Source organism: Malus sylvestris, chromosome 14 (assembly GCF_916048215.2).
Source record: "Malus sylvestris chromosome 14, drMalSylv7.2, whole genome shotgun sequence".
NCBI lineage: Eukaryota > Viridiplantae > Streptophyta > Magnoliopsida > Rosales > Rosaceae > Malus > Malus sylvestris.
In genome coordinates this window covers 19780188-19803576 of record NC_062273.1, presented here as the reverse complement: position 1 = coordinate 19803576, position 23389 = coordinate 19780188, and the positions used below count along the sequence as shown (strand labels likewise).

Sequence of the window (23389 nt, the reverse complement as noted above, 5' to 3'; positions counted from 1 at the left end):
TATCTAGAATGGGAGAAGAAGAAGGGTGCTGGTAGGGAATTGAAGGACATTGCAAGGACATTTTGGGGGATGGCGTCGGTTTTGAGCAGGAAGGTGAGCCAATGGCAACGGAAGCAGAAGATGAAGAAGGTTGAGAACGAGGGTTTTGTGGCAGAAAAGCGACGGGAGACCCAATCGGATGTCAATGGACGAGCCTCGAGATTCTTGGGACAGGTATTTGGGTCTAAGAGCCGCCTAGCCGAGGCTGACCCAGATAATTTCGGTTGTGGAATAAAACTAGGAGGGAGGTGGGGTGGGTTTTTAGATGGGAGGAGAGGTGAAGAGAGTGGAGGAGAGGAGGTGGTTGGGGGGAATGGGTTTCTGGGTTTTCAGTTTTTTTTTTTAATTTTTAGGGTAAATTATTATAATATTTTTAATGTATAAAAAATTATTTTTTGCCACGTGGCACATATTGGGCAACCATGTGGTACAAATGTGGCTGCCACGTAAACTCTTAACGGATCAATTGATAGAAAATGTAACAGATGTATTATATTGAAAAAAAAATAGTACTTGAGGTATGAAAGTGAAATGTTTTGAAGATATTGTATAAGGTTGTGTTGACCCTAAAAACTACCAAGCCTACGTGGCGCACAGGCCGAGTAATCTATAAGCTAACTACGTCATTCGATGAATGCAAGGCGTGCCAACTCGTCGGCCGAGCTCGGCCGAGGAGTAAATTTGTTGATGTTGCGTTGGGTGCGCGGTTGACTTCTGCGTCTTGCGATTGTGACCGAGGAAGGAACACGTCTCGGCCTCTTGGGTTCTCGAACCTGAAGACAAGGCTACTATTCTTACGAAGTTCACGAATTGTCGTCGTTGGATTCGGTCACAGTGATGGTATTCGTCAGAGTAAACTCACGCTAAATCAACACCAAAGTGTAAGGGCACAAATACTCAAAACAGGTATGATTCTTAATAGTGAACGTGGTTCGGCCGTCTGAATGCTGAACTCTAAATCCTACTTGAGAGTATCCAATCATAAAATAACTCGGCGTACAATGCACCGAGCTTAGTAGGCTGTAACACCTCGTTTCGCCGAGAAGGCTAACGAGATGATTTCAATCAATAAGGATTCGGAAATCCTTCTCGACTGAGACTTGGATAGGTAACCAACCATCTTCGCCGCAGTGCTGTTGATGCCAACATAAGATACTGCGAGATCGGTTGATTATACGGCGACAGAGCTATCTATGCCGACTGAAGATATCATCGGTTGCTTTTACAGTGCTGTTGATGCTAACAGAAGATGTGTCAGCGAAAAAAGAAAATAAAAAATCTCAAGTTGTTGAGAGAGTTTGCGCAAGGCAGTTGTGTGTTGAATTGGAAGGGCTCGAACGATACACAACTTCCTTTATTTATAGCACCAGATACCTTCAAGGTCGAATTAAAAACCTACCTGGATTAGGACATCTTCTCCCAATCAAACTCCAACTCGACCAATCCTTTTTCACTTATACTTTTGAACCCAGTCCTATATCGAGCCGGATTCACTTCCGGGTTGTTAATCTCGCCGAGACTCCTTATTGCACCAGGATTCGATTCGTCTTGTAGCATAACTTAACCAACCCAGGTTTGGAAGCCCACGAACCAAACGATCCCTGGTAACTTTGTCGTAGGGCCTTCCGGGGTGAGAATAATTATATACTCGGCCCAACCTGATATTTTGGGCCCAAACATTGCTCCCTCGCTTCTGAGGTCCTCGGCCTAAATTCTCTGGTCGAGCTCCGACCTTGAAGAAGCGAAACTAATACTCAGAATCCACATACTCTATTTCCAAGGCGTATTTATTGAGCACGATTGCACGATCTTGATCCTGTTGACCAATACACCACGTGGCATTTTTTAACACGGTTAATCCCTAATGATGACTTTTAAAACATGCAGCTCTCTGAACCGTCATACCATCATGACCTTGTTGCTGAACACCACCATGCCGCCTTGATCCGCGAACCATTCACCATCGTGCAGACGCCAAACGTCTTTCACCATAAATCTCACCGCCACACGCAATCGTGCGTTCCCCAAGCCACGAAACCCTCGGTTTTCTCAATTGGATTCTCTGAATGTTCATAATGATTAGAGGATTCTTCGGTCGATTTTACCCTTCCTTTTGAATTTCAAACGATTGACCTTCCCTCCATATTCTTATAAATACCGAAATTCCCTCATTTACACCTTACGCTTTCAAATTCTCTGAAATCTCTTGCCCTCATTCTTTGGTGAATCCCTTTCTTCAAGATTTTTGTATCAAAATTCCCCAACCCAGAAAAATTCCTTTAGTCACATCTTCAACCCTCATACAATGGCCTCTTTCATCTCCAAGTTTTCCAAGGAATATAACCAATGCCAAAAAATTATTGATCGAAGTTCGATCAAAACCATCCGTTTTTGAAAGTGATATGAGCACCCCTCAGCAAATCTTGGGCCCTCTCTTCAAAGCGGCAGTATCACCAACCATCATCGGACTTCTCAATGAGCACTGCCTATCACCCTTGCTGCAAGGGTTTGAATGGTCGAAGTGGAACATGGCAAGGCCACAAAGTTCATGGCCTTCGACCACTACAGCCTGGGCGGCTTGGGTCGTACGGATGGAAAAACTCTTCGGTGAGCAATGGAAAGCCCTGGGCATCTACAACGCCATTCACCTCTCATCCATGGAAGTTATCATGGACAAGGAGCTCCTCCTAGCGACCTTATGTTTCTGGTGTTCGGCCACCAACGCCATGGTCCTCCCTCTCGGCCCCATAGGTCCCACCATCCTTAACATTACTGTCATCCTGAGGACTTCCCCGACTGAAATCCCAATTGATGCTGCCCTCTCTGGGTACCCATCAAACCTTGACCTGAAGGCGTTTTTCGACAAGCGGGCCCTTGAGACGCTGAGCGGTGAAGGCCAAACACCGTCGAAAGAAGAGGTTCACAAACTTTATAAGAACTTTTTCAACTATAACACCCTCTATCTCCATTTTACCGGCCGAGGAGAGGAGGCTCTGTGAGAAGGAGAACACGAGACCTTCCTCTTCTATTGGTACAACAAATTTATTTGTTGTACCAAATCCAATAAGTGTCTGGTTGAGAACATGCCAGTGGCCGAAGCCCTAGCTAGCGGTCACACTCTGGCACTCAGCCCGGCCATTCTCGCCCATCTTCTACGATGCTTGGCCGAGACGACCCAACACAAGATCGACCCGTACCAGAGTGGTCCCCTCTGGATATTTCAACTCTGGCTTCAAGTTTACTTTGCATCTCTTCGGCTTGAGATTACTGATTTCTCGCCTACGGGAGCGCTCGGCCCTCAGCTAGCTTCTCGGCCAACACCCCTTCACCAGGCTGAAGAGGTATTCAGATACTTTTTCGCTCTCGACGATCTTTCTAATGACGAGTTCCTTATCTGTCGTCGTCGAGAATACCCTTCGTCGATCAGGCTTCCTACATCAATGTGGGGCGCGGATGAAGATGTTGACCTTCGTCAATCCTAGAGGTCCTTCGTGCTTACTCGCGACCTACCGCTCGGCTGTGAGGGTCACCGAGCGGGTTGGGAAGTGTATCATCCCAACTTCCTCGCTTGGTAGCTTAGCTACCTCCAAGGCTGCCCGGTCCCTCTTCTCTCTTCACGGTCCGTCTTAAGCCGCGAACGTGAACGTGGTTCTTCAGAGAAGGAATGCCATGACGCCAAAAAAGAATTCCAAGAGCGATGCTGAAAATTCCATCTTCGACTGGTCACTCCAGAATCCCTTAGTACCGATACCTTTGGCGATTTGTGGGAAGAATATACTGAGAGCTTCTTCAGCACACCGGTCGAAGATGTCATTAACAAGATTTTCAGCGATCGTCCCCACAAGGCTCCTGCTCCCCGACCCAAAGAGGCTACCCAAGGTATATAGATTGCTTTATATATTTGGATATATCTATATCCTTATTGTTATTGACTTGGCTTTCAATTCTCAGGCGGCCGAGCGTCGAAAAAGGTAACGGCGGTGGCTGTAATTGCAGCCAAGAAAAAAACAATCCCCTCTTCCCAGCCGAGTAAACGACCCCGACAGGAGACTGAGACGGCCGCTGTAATTTCTCGTCCTACAAAACGAGTCAAGAAATTGGCCAACAAAGGGCAACGAGAAATTCACGTCATCTCTAGCCAAACTCGGGAACGACCACTCCCGACATTTCTCCTTCCGCCCCAACTGTACTTATCTCGACGGTCGTGCAGCCGACCCCGACGAGTCAGGCTCCCAAGGCTCATCCTAACCCTCCAGTCGTGACCGGGCCAATGACTGCTCCATTGGTCGATCCATCTGTTGTTTCAGGGTTGGCCACCGCACCTGTCGTGGAAGAGACGGCCCCTCTGGCTGAGAGAACTCCCCCAAAAATCCAAAACACGCGGTAGTCGTTCTAGAAGAGAGCGATGAGAGCGACGAGATTCTGCTGGCGGGTCACCTCCAACCACGCAATCAACCTCTTCCTGCGTCCGAGGCAGCTGTCCAAGTAGCCCTTCTGCGACCGACTATGGCAAACGACCTGTCGTCGAACCAGAGGAGAGTGATGGGAGCGAGGAGATTCCATTGACGGGTCACCCTTAACCCCGTAGTCAACCTCCCCCTGCGTTCGAAGCAGCTGTCCAGATCGGCCCTTCTGCAATCGATCATGGTAAATGACCCGTCATAGAGCCAGAAGCGATGGCGGAAACGCCCGTTCATCCGCAGGACCAGGACTTCACCATTCCTCCCCAAGAAGCCATTTCGGCCTTCGTAAGTAACCCTACTGCTTTCCTTGGTTATTTTTCTCTTAGAGCTCTAAACCAAGAAAATATTAAATGTCAGGTGCCTGCCCACTCTTTTCATCGAAAATTCTATGTGCCGAAGGGTGTTATCTATATTTCTTGGCCGCCTCCGTGGCTATCGAATGTAGATAACCTTCATCGGCCACGTGAATTGAGGAACAGTCTAAGGAACTAGGCTCGGCCATTAAGATTTTTAGGTTTGAGCAATGAACCTGAAGACATGGCCGAAGTTTCCTTTCGGCAGGTTTAAAACAAATCCTTCTTGTTATGTTCTTTTGTGATATATTTGAGCTTAAGCTGAGTTTCGTGTGCAGCCTTTATGGGAAGTCGAGTTTAAAGCCCTCTTGTCAAGTACTACTGGAGCGGTTGGCTCTTCGGCCCCTACAACTGACCCCACCGATTCAACTGCTCTGGTTCAGGTGCAAGAAGTTTTGTCTCTCTCTGCGTCGCAAGTCCTTGAATGCAAAGGCCTCGATTTATTGGGTGCCTGCCTAAACGACCTCAGCGCAGATGGTCAAATGAGCGCCGAGGCCATTGTTCAGGCGTCGTCTGCCTTAGATCGAGTTCGGGGGACTTTTAGTGTCCTTGAGAACGGTCTTCGGGCTGAACAAGATCTGAAAGCTGCCATGGCCTTCTAAGATGCTCTTCGTCCGAAGATTGATGCTTTAAAGGCGAAAGGGGAAGCATTGGCTGACCTCGACCGTCAAATAGCCGAACTGGCAAAACGAAGGTCGGCTATTGCTTCTGATTTTGCGAAAGACTTCGAGTCGGGCGACAAAGATTGTCTGACCGAGTATGCGGCGAGCACACAACGAATCGAGCAGTTGAAGATGGACAAGAAGAACCGGCAGGCCAAGGTCATAATGGGTGAGGTGCGGTGGTTGGAGCTTAAGGCTCTTCTCGGCACTCTTCTTCCTTCTTTGCCCTGAATTTATGTAAACTGATCGACCAACTCAATTTGTGTATTCTTCTATCGACCTTAATGAAATGAATTTCTATTCCCGCATTTCCCATGTAACCGGATATTACTTATTTAAAAACTTCCCATTGATTGGCAATTTGTGAACTAAACCAGTCCGGTCTCTCAGATGATATGCGCATTTGCCGAGAACCTTATGTATGACGAAAGGCCATTCCCAAGTTAGCGACCATTTGCCGAACCTAGGGTCTTTAATTCCTATGGCAACACCGTTTGCCAAACTAATTCTCCTTTGCCAAATGTTTTCTGTTGGACCTTTTGATTGTATACTCGCTCGGTAATCTGTTTTTGTGCCACCAGCAAGTTATAAGCATCGAGTCGCGTTTCTTATAAGTCTTCTAACTCCTGTCTCATTGACTGATTATATTCGGCGCTGAACAGACTACTTTGTTCAATTATTCGTAACGAATTTATGCTTAGCTCGACTGGTAACATTACGTCGTGTCCTTAGGTGAGTGCATACAGGGTTGTCCCAATCGCCGATCGGAGCGATGTTCGATAAGCCCATAAAGCCTCATTTAGCTTTAAATGCCACATGACAGGCCTCTCTTTTATTATTTTCTCGAGAATGCCGATCAACACTTTGTTACTTGCCTCGGCCTGCCCATTTGCTTGTGAATAATATGGTGTAGACTGTTCAAGCCGAATTTTCAAACTTGTCGTATATTCTTTAAACCTTTCGGCTGTAAAGATTGTGCCATTATCAGTTATAATCATTTCTGGTACGCCAAATCTAGTCACAATGTGTTCTTCCACAAAGTCGCAAACTTCTTTAGACGTTAGCTCGGCATACGATTTTGCTTCGACCCACTTAGTGAAGTAATCGATTGCTACCAGTATCCATGCGTGCTTGGCAGCCCCGGAAGATGGTGTGATTTTACCGATTACGTACATGGCCCATCCTCTAAACGGCTATGGTTTAGTGACCGAATGTAATGACTCGGCCGGGACCTGTTGTATATGATTATAAATTTGACACTGTATGCACCCTCGTGCGAACTCGATACAATCCTTTAATATTCTTGGCCAAAAATAACCATGTCGTCGAAGCAACCACCGCATTTTACATTCGGACTGATGAGCTCCACAAACCCATTTATGGACTTCTATGATTGCTTGAGCATCTTCTTGGGGGTTGAGGCATAGCAGTAATAGACCATCATCACCCTTTCGGTATAACTCGTTTTGATACGTGACATAGTTTATAGTGTGAACTCTTGTCTTGCGACTGTGTTTGCCATTGAGATTGTCAAGATACTGCATAATGGGCTTTCTCCAATCATCTGGTATTGCCTCGACGGCGCAAACATCTATAAGGTCTTGTCGATCTAACAACGAAGGTAAAGACATGACCCTGGTGCGTATCACGTTGTCACGTCGGAGGACTTGCTGGTTAACTAAGGCCGAGTATAGCTGTCGTAACACGAGTATTTCTCGGCCTAGCTTGCCCTTTAGGAGTTGTGCATCGGAGGCGATTTGAGCCAATTCGTCTGCGTCGGTATTATGGATTCGGGAAATATGTTCAAATGTAATACCATCGAAGGATTCGGCCAAATAGCTGGCGACCATGTGGTAGGGTGTCAGGGTACAACTCATGCATCGAAAAGACCCATTAAGTTGGTTAATCATAAGTTCGGAGTCGCCAAGGATGAGGGCACGGGTTGCCCTCAAGTCATGAAGGATGCCAAGGCCGATGATAAGGGCTTTGTATTCGGCCTGATTATTTGTGCATTCGAAATCCAGCTTGAGCGAAAAATACTAACGATCGTGGTTTGGGGATTGAATGACAATTCCGACGCCAGCCGAGGATGAAGTACTTGAGCCGTCAAAGTACATCGTCCAGTAGTTATCGCGCGTTTCAACCATGCCGATTTCGACGTCGATGCCCCCAAAACCATAGGGGGAATGGTGTTGAGCAAGGAAATCAGCCAGTGCTTGGCCTTTGACAGCTTTCTCGGGTACGTATTGCAAGCTAAACTCGGACAACACCATTGTCCACTTCCCAATTCGGCCTTTTACAATTGGTCGGGTGAGCATGTAGCGGATGACGTCGGTCTAGGTAATGACTTGTGTGACCGATGGGAGCAGGTAATGCCGAAGCTTGGAAGCGACGAAAAATACGGCGAGATAGAGCTTCTCGACGGCGGAATAATTGATCTCCGGTTGATTGAGATTTCGACTGAGGTAGAAAATAGCCTGCTCTCGTCCGGCATCGTTGTCTTGCGCGAAGAGGCAGCCGATGGACTCTTCAGCCGCCGAGATATATAGCTTGAGAGGCTTACCGTGCCGGGGTGGGACAAGGACAGGTGGTGTCGTGAGGGAGACTTTGATTTGCGTAAACGCCGCCTGATGCTCGTCTTTCCACTCAAATTTATCTGAGTCCTTAAGTTTCAAAAGCGTAGAGAACGCTTTCCTTTTACCAGTCGAGTTAGCTATAAATTGGCGGAGAAAATTTATCTTACCGAGTAAGGACTGTAGTTGTTTCTTCGTCGTTGGGGGTGGAGCATTGATGATTGCGCGTGCTTTATTTTCATCCACTTCAATCCCACGGTGATGCACGAGGAAGCCGAGAAAATTACCGGCCAACACACCGAAGGCACATTTGGCAGGATTCATTTTGAGGTTGTGTTGACGCATACGGAGGAAAGCCTGTCGGAGATCATCCAGATGTGTCTGCCGGCGTTTAGATTTAATTACAACATTGTCGATGTAGACTTCGACGATGGTTCCAATTAAATCATGAAATATGGTGTTTATTGCTCGTTGGTATGTGGCGCCGGCGTTCTTGAGGCTGAATGGCATGACAACCCATTCGTAAGTACCAAGTGCCCCCGGGAAGCGAAAAGTAGTCTTGTGCACATCGGCTTCGGCAATGAAAATTTGGTTGTACCCGGCATGTCCATCCATAAAAGATAAGATCGCGTGATTCGCCGCGGCTGACTTCTGCGTCTTGCGATTGCGACCGAGGAAGGAACACGTCTCGGCCTCTTGGGTTCTCGAACCTGAAGACAAGGCTACTATTCTTACGAAGTTCACGAATCGTCGTCGTTGGATTCGGTCACAGTGATGGTATTCGTCAGAGTAAACTCACGCCGAATCGACACCAAAGTGTAAGGGCACAAATACTTAAAGCAGATATGAGTCTTAATAGCGAACGTGGTTCGGCCGTCTGAATGCCGAACTCTAAATCCTACTTGAGAGTATCCAATCATAAAATAACTCGGCGTACAATGCGCCGAGCTTAATAGGCTGTAACACCTCGCTTCGCCGAGAAGGCTAACGAGATGATTTCAATTAATAAGGATTCGAAAATCTTTCTCGACCGAGACTTGGATAGGTAACCAACCGTCCTCGCCGCAGTGCTGTTGATGCCAACGGAAGATACTGCGAGATCAGTTGATTCTACGGCGATAGAGCTATCTATGCCGACTGAAGATATCACCAGTTGCTTTCACAGTGCTGTTGATGCCAACGGAAGATGTGTCAGCGAAAAAAGAAAATAAAAAATCTCAAGTTGTTGAGAGAGTTTGCATAGGGCAGTTGTGTGTTGAATTGGAAAGGCTCGAACGATGCACAGCCTCCTCTATTTATAGCACCGAATACCTTCAAGGTCGAGTTAAAAACCTAGTTGGATTAGGACTTCTTCTCCCAATCAAACTCCAACTCGACCAATCCTTTTTCACTTATACTTTTGAACCCAATCCTATATCGAGCCGGATTCACTTCCGGGTTGTTAATCTCGCCGAGACTCCTCATTGCACCAGGATTCGATTCGTCTTGCAGCATGACTTAATCGACCCAGGTTTAGAAGCCCACGAACCAAACGATCCATGGTAACTTTGTTGTAGGGCCTTCCCGGCCGAGAATAATTCTATACTCGGCCCAATCTAATATTTTGGGCCCAAACAGGTTGTAATAGATGTCAAACCTGAGATTGTACAATGTAATTTACCCTTAACAAATATATCGGAAATCTGGCCAAGAAACTCAAATCGTAGTTCCCAAAAATCATGATTTATCTGAAATTACATATAATTAGCAACAAAATTATTGACAACTCATCCAATTAAAAAATAAGATTACCAAAAGGCCAAAACGGCCGAGCACGGGTCCCCGCCGTGCATTTAGGGTGCGTTTGGTACACAGACGGAACGGAAAGGAACGGGACGGGACGGAACGGGACGGGACGGGACGGAACGGGACGGGACGGGACGGAACGGGACGGGACGGGACGGGACGGAACGAAGGTGTAATTTTTGAAAAAGACATGGGGTATATTTGTCTTAAAATGGTAAAACATTGCGTTCCACAAACGTGGAACAAACCCGTTCCAGGGGGGAGGTGGAACGCAAAAACACTCAAAATCTGTCCCGTGGAACAGCCCGTTCCACCCATTTTTGGCGCACCAAACGCGGGACGGAACGCCTCGTCCCGTTCCGTCCCGTCCCGTCCCACGTACCAAACGCACCCTTAATGACCCATCCACGTGTCAGCATCCCCTTCAACTTTCCACACCACCGCCACGTCATCATCCCTCTCTCATCACAAAGCCAAGTTCCCTGTTCCGAGTTCTCTTTCTTCACTCTCGCTTCCTTTATATCGCTTCTCATGGCGGTCAACGTGTCCCTATAAGACCATCGAAACGCAGAGCCCTGCGCAAAAACGACATACCCGAAGCACAAGTCCTCGAGCAGCATGGGGAGGATGGGAAGCAATTCGAGAGCTCACTCGGCGAATCCGAGCGACTACAAGCTTCTGGAAGAGGTCGGATATGGCGCCAGCGCTACTGTTTACAGAGCGATCTATCTCCCTTTCAATGAAGTAATCGCCGTCAAGTGCTTGGATCTCGATCGCTGCAATAGCAATTTCGTCAGTTTCTTATTACTCTCCTTTTTTTTTTTAAATTTTAAAAACCCAAATTTTGTAGTTTTTCAATGATTTTTGTGAATAATTTGAAGTTGTTTGGTTGCTATTGAAGCTAGATTTGTGTTGGAATCAAGATCTTTGCCCTTTTTTTATGAGATTGGAAATCGATTTTGGAGATTTGTTAGATTTGGGAATGTGAAATTAGTGAGCAATCGAAAGATTTTTGCTTTTTTTGGATTGGTGTAGTTTTTAATTTGGATGGGTTTATGGTTAAGATCCTCAGCCTTCGTTATAGATGAGCACGAATCACGAACTGTAAATTTTGCAATGCTATTGTTTTACTTGCTGAAGAAAACCCATGTTTTACTCCTTTCGATACTGTGGCTGATTCCTAACCCAGTAATTGATGTATTATGTTTGTATTATGTTTGTAGGAGGATATACGAAGGGAGGCGCAGACGATGAAATTGATAGATCATCCAAATGTCGTAAAGGCGTTTTGTTCATTTGTTGTTGAAAGAAACCTTTGGGTGATCATGCCATTCATGGCAGAGGGTTCTTGTTTGCACCTCATGAAAATCGCATATCCGGATGGGTTTGAGGAGTCTGCGATTGGTTCTATCCTTAAGGAAACCCTTAAGGCTTTGTATTACCTTCATAAACAAGGTCATATTCACAGAGATGTTAAGGTCTGTTTCATTTTGCCGGTAACCATTCACTGCGCTTCATTTTCATATCTTTGTTTGGGGGTCTCACTTTCGATTGTGTTAATGTCTTGGCTGCAGGCTGGAAATATATTACTTGACACTAATGGGGCAGTGAAGCTTGCCGATTTTGGCGTTTCAGCTTGCATGTTTGAGGCAGCTGATAGACAACGCTCAAGAAACACTTTCGTAGGAACGCCTTGCTGGTAAGTTTTATTGCCTCATAAGTTATTACTTAATTCCTGGTTTGGTACCACATGTTAAACTGCTTGCTTTATCATCCATGTAGTTGAAATTTGGATTTATTTTTTGCTTTCCAGGATGGCACCAGAGGTATTGCAGCCAGGAAGTGGATACAATTCCAAGTGAGTTTTATTTGATATGGTAACTTGAATATTTTCGAACTTCTTAGAATTTCTGGCTGCTTCTTCTAACAAAAAAAAAGAATTTGTGGCTCCAGGGAACACATAAAAGCTCTTCTCCTCATCCGGAGACAGACGTAGTTTCTGAATTAATAAGCATGACTTCACAAATTGCATTGCTACATTTGGTCACTGTTGAGAGTCCTATGTGGCATATATGATATATCTTAGTTTTCTGTTGGATGATCACTGTTCAGGGCTGACATTTGGTCATTTGGTATAACGGCACTGGAGTTGGCCCATGGCCATGCACCATTTTCAAAATACCCTCCAATGAAGGTACTTATGTTACCTGAGTATAGCTGGACTGCATACCTATGTGGTAGTTCGTCATCAAAACCTCTGACATGTCACTCTTTTGTTTGTTTTCGTAGGTTCTTCTCATGACCATACAAAATGCCCCTCCAGGACTTGATTATGACCGTGATAGAAAGTTCTCTAAGGTATTGCTTTTCTTTCTAGATAGAGTAACAGTAGTGCAAACATTTGTTGCTGCATTGTGTATCATTAATTGGTATATAAGTGTCAAAGACTTCAATTCTAGTAGAAGCCTTGTATTGTATTTTGCTTACAGAATAATATTCTAATTGGAGGATTTCCAGTTGTCATCAGTCTTTTAAAGAAATGGTTGCAATGTGCTTGGTAAAAGACCAAACAAAGAGACCAACAGCAGAGAAATTATTAAAACACTCCTTTTTCAAGAATGCAAAAGCTCCAGAGCATTCTATAAAGAAATTGTTTACAGACTTACCACCTCTTTGGAATCGTGTAAAAGCCCTCCAGGTTAGCTGTCACACTGTTTTTATATTGCTTCCCTGCTTTCAGTCTTTCACATGTTTTAGTATGCTTGTTTCATGAATTGCTAAAGTATTGGACTATCACAGCTTAAAGATGCAGCACAACTGGCTTTAAAGAAAATGCCATCAGCAGAGCAAGAGGCAATGTCGCAGGTCTGATACGTATCTTCAAGCTGTTACTTTTTCACCTAAAATTGACTTAAACAGGGTCACAATTGTTCACATTCAGAGTTCTGTTATATAAAAAAAAAATTTTGGTGTATTCCTCAGTGGTTTACTTTTTTTTTTTTTTTTTTTTTTTTAACAGAGTGAGTACCAGCGAGGAGTTAGTGCCTGGAACTTTGACATTGAGGATTTAAAAGCTCAAGCATCCCTGGTATGCCACATTTTATTATTTAGCACGTATCAGCATGTTCCATATAAAGATGCTTTCTCTGGGGATTTCTTTGTTTTGTGTATTGCTGACTGCTGAGTGAATCTCAATTAATATCTTTCATTTTTTATGCTAGGTGCAAGATGATGATGAAATGATGGATGAAGATGAAAAATTTAAACCTGTAGTTGGTAGTGATAAGGTCATCAATTTGCTTTATTCTTTAGAAAATTGTTACACTATTTTAACTGCAGTTTTTATATTGTACGTTGCTGGCCTTTCGCTTTTAGAAGTGTGATTTTATGCAGAAAGGTGATTTCCTTTTTGTTTATGCTAGCAGATTGAAACTAGTTGGCGATCCAGTTTGAGGAAGTTGAATGAAAATAATGAATCATATTGGACTGATTACAAAGGAGAAATAAATGGTGATGAATCACAACAGGTTGAATGCTTAAACAAAAAGGGCAAGGATATTGAAAGTAATTTATCGGAATCCGCTGGTCAGCAGAAAACAGGCTGGAAGAAAAATGAATCAAGCTCTGAGGCAATAGCGTCTACATCAGAAAAAGACACGGTGCAGGCCAAGCCTAAAACTCTTATTGTGAAAAGTCGTCAAACGCTGAGTGGTCCGCTCACACCTGGTTCTGTACTTAGTCATTCATTATCAGAAAAGGGCCGCATCTTTGAAAGGTTTGTCATGGTTGAGTAATGCTCCAGAATTTAAGCTTTTGGTTTCATCTCTTGCTCTCTCTTGTGGGATATGTTCCTGATGCTTTGATAACTTCAGGAGTGTGAATGAAAATAAACTGATAATTGATAAAGGTAAATGCGAAGTACGACGAACACCAAGCTTTAGTGGTCCACTGATGCTTCCCAATCGAGCTTCAGCAAACAGTTTATCAGCTCCTATAAAATCCTCTGGAGGTAATGAGTACTTTCATAATGTTTTTAAAGATGAAAATCAACAGTGCAACTTTTTCAACTGTTATGTGCCCAATTGCTTGGAATTCTTATAGCACTAATTGCTTTACCTTTAATAGGATTTAGAGATTCTATGGATGACAAGTCAAAATCTAATTTGGTGCAAATTAAGGGGCGATTTTCAGTGACATCAGAAAATTTAGATCTCGTAAAGGTGAGGCTTTATTGTTATGCTATGCTTATTCTATTTTTCACAATCACTAACTTTAAAAAAAATTGCTATAGGATATTCCATCGAGTTCAGTACCTCATCATTCTTCACAGGTAGGTAGCTGGTTTTGCTTAACCCTTCTCAAGTAAATGTTTTTAGTTCTAATTCATGTTCTGTTTTGTTATTTTAGGGATCACCTCTGAAAAAGTCTGCTAGCGTTGGTGATTGGGTATTTGAATCCAGGCAAACGGTTTGTTTGTGATCTCTCTCTCTCTCTCTCTCTCTCTCTCTCTCTCTCTCTCTCTAATGGTTTTTATCAGACATGGTCCTTGATGTTTCGTCAACTCTTAATTCTTGTCCATCTATTGACATGCTTGTCAATGTTGTCCCTCCATCAGACTGTTAAAAATCCACTAGTTTGCTGACATGGCATGCATGTGGGGACCATTTATCCAATACCATGTATAAAAAAATGCTGAATAAAACCCACAAAAAGTTAATAAAAAATGAGTATAATAAATAAGATGTTAAAAAACTAAAACAAATCCCCCTTCCATCTCAGCCATCGCTACAGCACCCAACTAAACCGTCCTCCCCCTCCTCACTACCCTATTTCCTGACCCTCTTCCCAAAACCAAAAACCCATATTTCTGGCTGCAACCCACCCCCAACCGTACACGCACACATGCATCAACCAAAACCTGATGCTCCATCCCACGTCATCCGTGTCCAATAATTCTACCATGCTCGATGGGGATGGTCATGGAGATCAAGATGTCGACGGCTTTAATGAATATTGAATGCCATGGCGGTCCAATAGGACTCTTGGGATGGGCCAGGTCATCGCAGGGTAGGGTGGTTTGGCCAGCGGGTCATGTGTATTATTTTGGTTTTTTCGTACTTTTTAAAAATTAGATTTTTCATAATTTTTAATTTTTTTACCATATATTGTACCCACAAATGAGCGCAATGGCGTTCTAGGAAAAGACTTGAGTACTTGGATCTAACGGAGGACATGACACAAATGAGCGCAATGGCGTTCTAGGATTCATATAGCCGACCCCACTTAGTGGGAAAAGGCTTTGTTGTTGTTGTTTTACCATATATTGTACCCACGTGGCACTATCTCTTTGGATATATGGTCCCCACATGCATGCCATGTGAACAGACTAACAAAATTTTTAACGGAATCTGACGGAGGGACAACATTGATGAGCTTGTCTATAAATGAACGACCAAATTGAGGTTTTTGAAACCTAAAGGCTAGAATTAGGAGTTGGTGAAACATGATGGACCATTTGTGATAAAAATCCTTAAATAAAAGAAGATTACTTTATGAGATATGGATCCCAGCCGTTAGATACTGAGTCAACTGTAGCGAGCATGAACTTCATTCTCATCAATAACTGGGAGATCTAAGTTATGTGTGTGCATATATTAATATTCTGAGTTCATGGGTGTATTTGATGAACAATAGTAGATTGTGTCTACAGTTTTTTCCCCATTTTCTATGTTCACTTAGCTCTTACATAGTTGTTACTTTATACCATGACGAGCATGTAGAAGGTTCAGTTACTGACTTTGCCTCTGCAGTAGTTTGAAATCTTATTTGTCCTTCATTTATGTGATTTCATTCTTTATGTTTCAGCCTGCCACTGTGTCACCAAAGGAGTTCAACAACAGTAACGTACCTGCATCACTTCTCCTGCCTCACCTTCAGAATCTTTTTCAACAGACTTCGGTTCAACAGGTAAAGGAGCAAATCTGGTTCAACACAGATAGTGGATGGACTTGAAGAATTGTTTCAAAACTTCAGCTTTCAAATTTAGTGCAAATTTGTTTATTCTTTTAATTGCAGGATATTATTATGAATTTGCTAAGCAGCTTGCAACCAGCTGAGGCAGTAGAAGGTGAGTGAAATATCTGTGGCAGTATAATACTAGATATAAGTTGTGTATCAGTAAAGATTTATTGAACCACTTAGTAAGGTACTCCTTTTCTTATTTCAGCTACTCAAAATGGAAAGTTACCTCCATTGCCTCGCAGTTCTGAGAACAATGGAAATGTACGTATATTTTATTTTGCCCCAGTTCTGATATAAAGATGGGGGTGGGATATCCACACACCCTTTTTTACTTCTCTCACACCTTTTTAATTTTCGACCGTCGGATCGGATGAATTAAAGAACATCAAAGGACATAAATTAACAAGGGGTGTGGGAGAAGTAAAAAGGGGTGTGTAGATATCACACCCCTGAAGATAACTTGTCATATTAGCTTCCCAGCAGTTTCCCTTTGGTATTTTTTTTCTTTTCCAAATGGTAGATTTCTTGATTGTTTTCTTTCTATCAACTTTGACTGATTGATAAAACTTTCCTCAACCTTGACTGAAATGTGTTATTAAATCCGTTAAGTGGTCTTGTGCTTACTAGATGAATTAATTTGATACGGGCCTTTTCGGAAATATTATGGTGGTCGCTTTACTCTATTGCATCGCATGTTAAAAACTCTGTTGGACTTGTATATCAACGGTCAGTCAGTGATTAGCTTTGTACATTTTATAACATTCTCTAATTTGTCTAACCAACAGGTTGAAACCGCAGTTTCTGAGAGGGAGCGTTTATTGCTCGTCAAAGTATCGGAGCTTCAAGCCAGGTTAGTTATCCCAAGTCTAAATTGAGTACTTCGGAAGTGTTGTTTTTTTTTTGTCCTGCTTTTTTATACAAGTTTGGCTGATGTTTCTCTCTTTCCAGAATGAACAACTTGAGTGATGAACTGACTGCCGAAAAGACGAGACACGTTCAAGTGAGTTGCTAAAGACTTCTTAGTAACAGTATTATGAGTGGGAAGTGTTGATGGTGATGGGTTTCTGTGTGTATCCAGCTATTTGCTTGCATTTATGATAGCATTAACAAGTTGGTTACCGCTTGACAGTTGCAACAACAGCTAAATGCTGTATCTGGGCAAGAGAACGGAGAAAGAAGTTGAGGCTGCGTGACCCAAAGTTGTGATTAGTGTAAAGTGAATCCATGATGTACATCCGGCCAAGAGCTGTAGACGTGCTGAATGCGTTCTCCAACGAATTTTCCTCTTTGCTGAACGGAACCATTTATGGCTGCCGATAGAAGTAAATGCATCGAGAGGATAGAAATTGATGTTCCCGGATCTCCTTCTTCCACTGTACGTAATAAGTTTCCTTCCTCACCACTTGGGAATTTAGACGAGCAATACACAGTTTACGGATTCCTCAGGATGTGATTTGTCCGGTTTGAAAACGGTAACTTATGTCCTTCCCTGTAGTGAAGATCGAACTCCTGGGCTGGCGGTCAAATTGGTTTTAGTTATAGGCTTGCAGGCTTGCAGCCATGAGTGGCCATGAAATATAAGGAAAAGAGAGGTTATATATATGTTATATTTTATAGTTTATATTGTTTTTAGGTCAACGCAGATTTTATGAGCTTGTATATGATGGCTGTAGAACACGGAAATCCTTTTCTTGTGGATCCTAGGGATCCTGCAATTGTGACTGTTTATCGTATATTGTACGATCAGTTTTCGTTAGGTACTATTTAAATTTAAAGTTAAAATTTGAAATGATTTCTGATCGCATAATGTACTATGAACGGTCACTATCTCAGGATTCTTAGGATTCCCAAAAAAATGATCCGGCGATGATCCTTTTCCGTAGAACACAATGTTGTTTATTTATTATTTCATTGTTTATACTAAATCTGCTTCCGCAAATCTTTAGCAATTAGTAATTTGGGATTTAATATACTTTTTTTCTTTTTGTTCATAGTTATTGGGATTTCCTAAACCTTATTGGATTAGAAATTTTATAAAGAATTAATGAGGTAATTTTATAGCGTCTTTTTTATTCTAAAATTTAACTTGAAAATATAGAGATTTGTCATCGCAAGCTTACTTTTTGAATAGGAGCTGCTTATGAGCTCTACTAATTGAACATATCAGATGTTCAAGTTTGAGGAACGAGGATTTTTTTGTTTATCGTATATTGTGCAGTTATAAATTATTGTAATTTTTGTTTTATTTAAAATTAAAAATAAACAGTATTTGATAAAAATTGGGCGTAACAATGTACGATAAATGAACATAATTAGATGATTCCTTGGATCCTCATTCAAGTTTGAGTTCTACTAGTTGAACATATCAAATGTTTAAGTTTGGTTGAGGTATTTGTTGATTTGTTCCCTAAACTGATATGGAGTTGGCAATTTTTTTCCTAACTTTTTATTTTAGCCGATTATCCTATTGAATTTTTTATAATTCGTGACGTTAGATTTTAAAAAATTTCATCCAATTTTTCATTAATCTTGATGACATAAACAACACACATTTATATGAGGGCAAAAATGATAGAAAATTGGATGGATGAAAAATTGAACGTAGGCTGACAGTTTAACTCCATACAAGTTCAAGAAGAAAATTGACAAATATGCCAATTTGATTTCTATTTTATCGAGATAAATGTAAACTCCACAGTTTAAAGTTGATTTTCATGACAATTTTATAAAATAATGTACAAAAAAAATATGACACGGGCAAACAGTGAGAGTTCCGGATCTCTTTAGCGTCTCTCTTTCCCAAAACGCGCGAGAGTCGAGGTGGCTGCCACTCAGGCTCAGCTGTGCAGTAATCTCCGATTACATTTGCAGGAATCCAGTGCAGTGCGCCTCACATGTTACGCTAACCTCTCCCGAACCCAAGCAAAACCCATGGCCGCCGCAATCCACTGCTCCTCCGCCCTCCACTCCCTAAAACCGCCGCAGCTTCGTGCTCAGCTCTCTAGCCTCAGACCCTCTCTCCTCTCCGCCAACAAACACCCAAACCGGAGGAAGAACAATAACCTCTCCGGATACAGACTCTGCAGAGCGGAGTTCTCAAACGACGCGCCGTTCGCCGCCGCCATCGGCGCCTGCATGCTCTCGTCCCTGGTGCTTCCTGTCAGCACTCCCAACGACGATGACAGTGGGGGTTCGCTGATGGATTCCACCGACGCCAGGTTTGCCGTCATGGGCATCGTCAGCTTTATTCCCTACTTCAATTGGCTGGTAAAACAAAAAACAATCCGTTTCTCTCTCAAATTATTGATCTTTTTTTATCATTTATGTATTCTTCTTTCAAATTTTTGAACTTTTTTTATTGGGTTTGTTTTAATTTGTGTTTGGTTGCAATGAATAATTGTAGAGTTGGATTTTTGCTTGGCTGGATACCGGAAAACGGCGGTATGCGGTGTATGCGCTTGTGTACTTGGTTCCCTACCTGAGGTAGGGGATGAAGATTGCTGCTTTATTGAATGCTTTTGATTTTGATTATCTGAGCAATTGCGTACTTGTTGAGCTTATGCTTGTAGTTTTCGATTTTCGAAGAATGAGGTAAATGTGTCATGTGAGTGATCCAGATAATCCTTAATTCTAGGCGCTAATGTATTGCTTGATTTTCCGATGATTTGTTAGGACGAATTTGTCGCTGTCGCCTGAGGAGAGCTGGCTGCCTGTTGCTAGCATCGTTTTCTGCATTATTCATGTCCAGGTATGAGTCCTCATCAATTATGCTCTCCACCCGGTTCATCATTTATCGCTTATATTGGGGTCGAATAGAGTTCCTGTTTTTAATCTCTTAACGCAACCTTTTCAAATGAGCGGTGAATGTTACTAGAACGGAAATGAAGTATATTGCTAGGCAAGTTATAGTCTCTACACTAATGGTTTTGAGGCATTTCGATTGTGAGTTCATTCAATCGTTTGTAAATCATGTAACCGTAATCTTGTGATTCCACATTTTCGCCCTTGTAGCTGGAAGCAAGTATTAAAAATGGGGATCTTCAGGGCTTTCAATTCTTTAATGAGGCTGCAAAGCATCTCTCGTCAACTGCTACAAGGAAAGATCGTCAGAGTGGGTATCAAGGAACCTCTGAGGAGGTATTAACTACTTTGGGTCCATAACAATTTTTAAGAATTCTGGATAGATTTTTTGTCCTTGTTTTACATAGGCCTTAACTGCTTTTATGTCATATGAAGGGGACGAAGAAGGAAAATAAGAACCTTCCATCCAGTAAAGAACAATCGAGAAACGGGATTGATGATTGGGGAGCTCCCAAGAGGCCCTTACAAGATCGTGAGCGTGCCAATGTCGATTGGGAAGAAAATGAAAGGAGGAAACACTAGAAGGTCAGAGTTGGATGCAAGCAATTTCTATTTTAAAACGCAGCCGTAGCACCCAGACAAAGTACCATGAAGACAACCGTGACTGCAGACTCAACGCATGAGGAAGAGTCGAGAGAGATAGAGAGATACCATACACAGAAGGTAGTCCGATATCAGTAGCTGCACACTGATATGAATTAGAACATGATGGTAACGATGAATTCACATGTAGAGTGTAGAATCCATTTCGACACCATTGATACGAATTTGTTTATCGATTAAGTTATTTGTTATTACCTCCTGAAATAAAGCTCAAAATATCTTATTTCTCGCACGTATGAACATCTTTTGGTTAATTGGATCCTGATAGAGAGTTCTTGATAGGAAAAGGACTCAATAGCCCTGTCTTAAAACAATAATCCAGAGCAACAGCAGCAGAAAGAAAAATAAAAAGACTCTGAGACACGTAAATCGCGCCATCAAAAGCATGTGAAAAGAAGCTACCGGCATTCAGTTCCAAAGGCTGTCCGCCATCCAGTGTAGCAAGCCCTTTGACAACTCCGAATGCTGCAGGCGCTCCGGTCTTGAGATGAGCATCGTCCAAGTCTCTTCGTATTGTGTATCGGAAGGTGACTCCGAATAGAGCGCAGCTGGCGAAGGTGACTCCCAGAGGGAGGATCAGCTCAGAAATGCTTGCCACCTGAGTGAAGGAGAAGGGTAATGCAGCAACAGTGCCGACTAGGGCGGAAACTGAGGCTGCTTTTATGGATTGCCATCTCTCTTTATCCTTGTCAATTTCCTTATTTTCGGTCGCTGCAAAAGAATATCCGCCTCCGAGTTTATCTCCGTCTTGTGAGAGGGCACGTTCAGCTTCTTCAACCATGGATTTTGCTTCTGATATCTCCTTTTGACATTCTGCAATCTTCAATGCAAACAGAGTCAATAATCTTAGCAGGAGAAGATGCCCGACAACATATAGTATGTCAACTATCGTTGTATTTGAACAAAAATGATAGTTAGAAACCAAAAAACAAAATCTTAACACAACTGAAGCAAATGACAAATCAGTGTTTTCAACAAATGAACTGACCGTTTCACTTACAAATTAAACAAAAAACCAAGTGGGAGCTGGTATTGACACTCCAAAATAGTCCATCCCGATAAGAAGATAAGGCGGATAGAGTGCTTAATGACTATTTTGAAGTGCTAATATCAATTCTCAGTCGAAAAATTTCCAGGAGATAGGAAAAGGCACCTAAAACAAAAACTCAATTCAGAAAAACCCAGAAAATGAATCAAAAGTTGGGAACTGAGAAGATTTAGAACCTCAGAAGCTCTGCTTTCTAGTTGAGCAATGTAATCCCTCACAAGCTTGGCCTCAAGTTCCCGCCTTTCAATCTCAGCCAGCTCTCTCTTAGCAATCTCAACTCTCTGAGACGCCTTTTCCAACCCATCGAGCAACTCCCTGTTCTCTTCTCTTTTCAAGAGCTCCTCCACTTGCTTTCCCACAATGCCACTCAGTGCCTTCTTCAAGCCGCCGCCCTCTCCGGCAGCGCCACCAGTCGTGCATTTTGCTATGAGAGGTCGATGAGGTGGGGAAGGAGTAGAAGCTCGGGGGAAGAAGATTGCAGAGGAGGATTCAGATGGGGTGAGGAGTTTTGAGGGGAGGAGATGCGATGTGGGATTTGTGGAGGGAGCCCAAGTGAGCTTGATAGTTAAGGGCATGGTGGTCACTGGATTTGGAGGATTTTGTTATCCTATTTCATGTTTTGTTTGAGAAAGTACTGACCACCACTCACCCCCAACTTCTACTTGCAAAGTTGCAACTTATTGAAGGCAAGAGGTAAAACAAAAACTTACGGCATGGTTACTTATTTGAAAACGGGGAAGGCAAAGGTCATGCAATACAAGTGGTTAAGAGTTTTTATTTATATATTCGAGATCTTGAGTTCTTATCATTTTGTCGTATTGTTTGATACAAAAATTGAAATAAGTTATGAATGAAAAATTGGGAATGATGTGAGAAAAGAAACATAATTGTTACGACATGCCTGATTTTAACGCGAAGCCCATTAACTTTTTTCTTTCTAATGTGTCTGCAAACGCAAAATATGTCAGGAATAAGAATAACACACACCTTGCATTACCTATTTCTGATATTTGCATCCGCCCTTCTCACATGAACCAAATACCAACAATGCCTCCGTCCATCCTCCGTGTGAGGTTTGACGGACGCATATGGTGGGCTATTTTTGTAATACAACGATTTATAATGTTAGCGAGGTTTGTGAGACCTTTTAGTCTAATGGTGGTGTTTGTGATGGCCTACTTAATGAAGAGAAATGTAAATAATTCTACTGTCATTTTCCTCTCCGGTTCTGTAAAGAAAGAATATTACGAGAAAGAATTGTCTCGAATGAATAATTTCATTGATCTGAATCATACAATATATACAGGAGCATTCTCCTAATAAACCTCTAATCTAATAAGAATTGTCTCCAACAGCTTCTGCGTCTCAGCATCGAGAACTCCAGGCCTTAAACCATCATACTTTCCAGCTGCTGAAGACTTCTGATAATATCGCGTTGGATTGCAAGAACCAGCATTCTGATTGCGTTTGGACTTGAGCTGTTTACGGGCACTATTGACAGCAGCATTGTTACGAGGCTTCGGGCATTTTTTCAACGAGTGATTGTAAGAGCCACAATTGAAACAACGACTTGCATCATCTATAATCTCAGAGTGTCCGTTGGGATTGACGACGAAAACGAGGTCGCGGTGGCGAGCGGAGGAAGACCCATTTTGCAGAATGGAGCGGTCAGCGCACAGATCAGGACCTTTGGGGAGCTCGGCTCTCACAGCCCATGGTGTCGCCATTGAAACTCTCACTCTTCTCACAGCCCATGGTTTCGGTTTTGGTTCTGTCTGTGGAGGGGATGGAGAAGACGAAGGGGGTGGAGGGAATGGAGAAGACGAAGGGGGTGGAGGGGTGGAACCGTGGAGGGTCTTCCAGAAGGAAAAAAGGGGTTCCAGTGGGGAAGACGAAAGGGGAAGGAAAAAAGGGGGGTTTTGGTTTTTTTATGTTTTTTTTTTAAGTACTTTATTTAATTAAAATTTTAATTATTTTAATT

General features: G+C 42.8%; 3 protein-coding genes across 4 annotated transcripts; 2 read left to right on the top strand and 1 right to left on the bottom strand.

The window, feature by feature from the left end:
• Nucleotides 1-10367: 10367 nt before the first annotated feature.
• LOC126599511 (serine/threonine-protein kinase BLUS1-like) lies at nt 10368-17835 on the top strand. 2 transcript variants are annotated; one of them, XM_050265900.1, is made up of 21 exons: nt 10368-10667; nt 11099-11353; nt 11450-11574; nt 11689-11733; nt 11988-12069; nt 12165-12233; nt 12403-12573; nt 12675-12740; nt 12895-12963; nt 13097-13162; nt 13301-13650; nt 13748-13884; nt 14001-14095; nt 14167-14205; nt 14283-14342; nt 15741-15842; nt 15951-16002; nt 16102-16157; nt 16682-16746; nt 16845-16896; nt 17026-17835. In XM_050265900.1, the coding sequence occupies exons 1-21, from the start codon at nt 10494-10496 to the stop codon at nt 17077-17079; spliced, it is 2184 nt and encodes a 727-aa protein (XP_050121857.1). In that variant the 5' UTR covers nt 10368-10493; the 3' UTR covers nt 17080-17835. The 2 variants fall into 2 exon arrangements, with proteins under 2 accessions (XP_050121857.1, XP_050121858.1); XM_050265901.1 differs by lacking the exon at nt 14167-14205.
• Nucleotides 17836-18641: 806 nt separating this feature from the next.
• Nucleotides 18642-20592, top strand: LOC126599514 (uncharacterized). Its single transcript, XM_050265903.1, has 5 exons — nt 18642-19163; nt 19300-19379; nt 19569-19644; nt 19908-20033; nt 20133-20592. The coding sequence occupies exons 1-5, from the start codon at nt 18828-18830 to the stop codon at nt 20277-20279; spliced, it is 765 nt and encodes a 254-aa protein (XP_050121860.1). The 5' UTR covers nt 18642-18827; the 3' UTR covers nt 20280-20592.
• LOC126599512 (uncharacterized) lies at nt 20565-22070 on the bottom strand. The gene is made up of 2 exons (XM_050265902.1): nt 21585-22070; nt 20565-21180 (listed from the first exon to the last, which is right to left on the bottom strand). Exons 1-2 carry the CDS (start codon nt 21981-21983, stop codon nt 20611-20613), a joined length of 969 nt encoding a protein of 322 aa, XP_050121859.1. The 5' UTR covers nt 21984-22070; the 3' UTR covers nt 20565-20610.
• Between the last annotated feature and the right edge of the window lie 1319 nt (nt 22071-23389).

Excerpts from the sequence above, each read along its gene's own strand:
- LOC126599511 (XM_050265900.1), top strand. The coding sequence starts at position 10,494 with ATGGGGAGGATGGGAAGCAATTCGAGAGCTCACTCGGCGAATCCGAGC. Across the intron at positions 12,234-12,402 it reads GTGATAGAAAGTTCTCTAAG|TCTTTTAAAGAAATGGTTGC; the intron begins GTATTGCTTTTC and ends AGTTGTCATCAG. Across the intron at positions 16,158-16,681 it reads GTTCTGAGAACAATGGAAAT|GTTGAAACCGCAGTTTCTGA; the intron begins GTACGTATATTT and ends TCTAACCAACAG.
- LOC126599514 (XM_050265903.1), top strand. The coding sequence starts at position 18,828 with ATGGCCGCCGCAATCCACTGCTCCTCCGCCCTCCACTCCCTAAAACCG. Across the intron at positions 19,380-19,568 it reads TACTTGGTTCCCTACCTGAG|GACGAATTTGTCGCTGTCGC; the intron begins GTAGGGGATGAA and ends ATGATTTGTTAG. Across the intron at positions 20,034-20,132 it reads ATCAAGGAACCTCTGAGGAG|GGGACGAAGAAGGAAAATAA; the intron begins GTATTAACTACT and ends TGTCATATGAAG.
- LOC126599512 (XM_050265902.1), bottom strand. The coding sequence starts at position 21,983 with ATGCCCTTAACTATCAAGCTCACTTGGGCTCCCTCCACAAATCCCACA. Across the intron at positions 21,181-21,584 it reads TAGAAAGCAGAGCTTCTGAG|ATTGCAGAATGTCAAAAGGA; the intron begins GTTCTAAATCTT and ends TTTGCATTGAAG.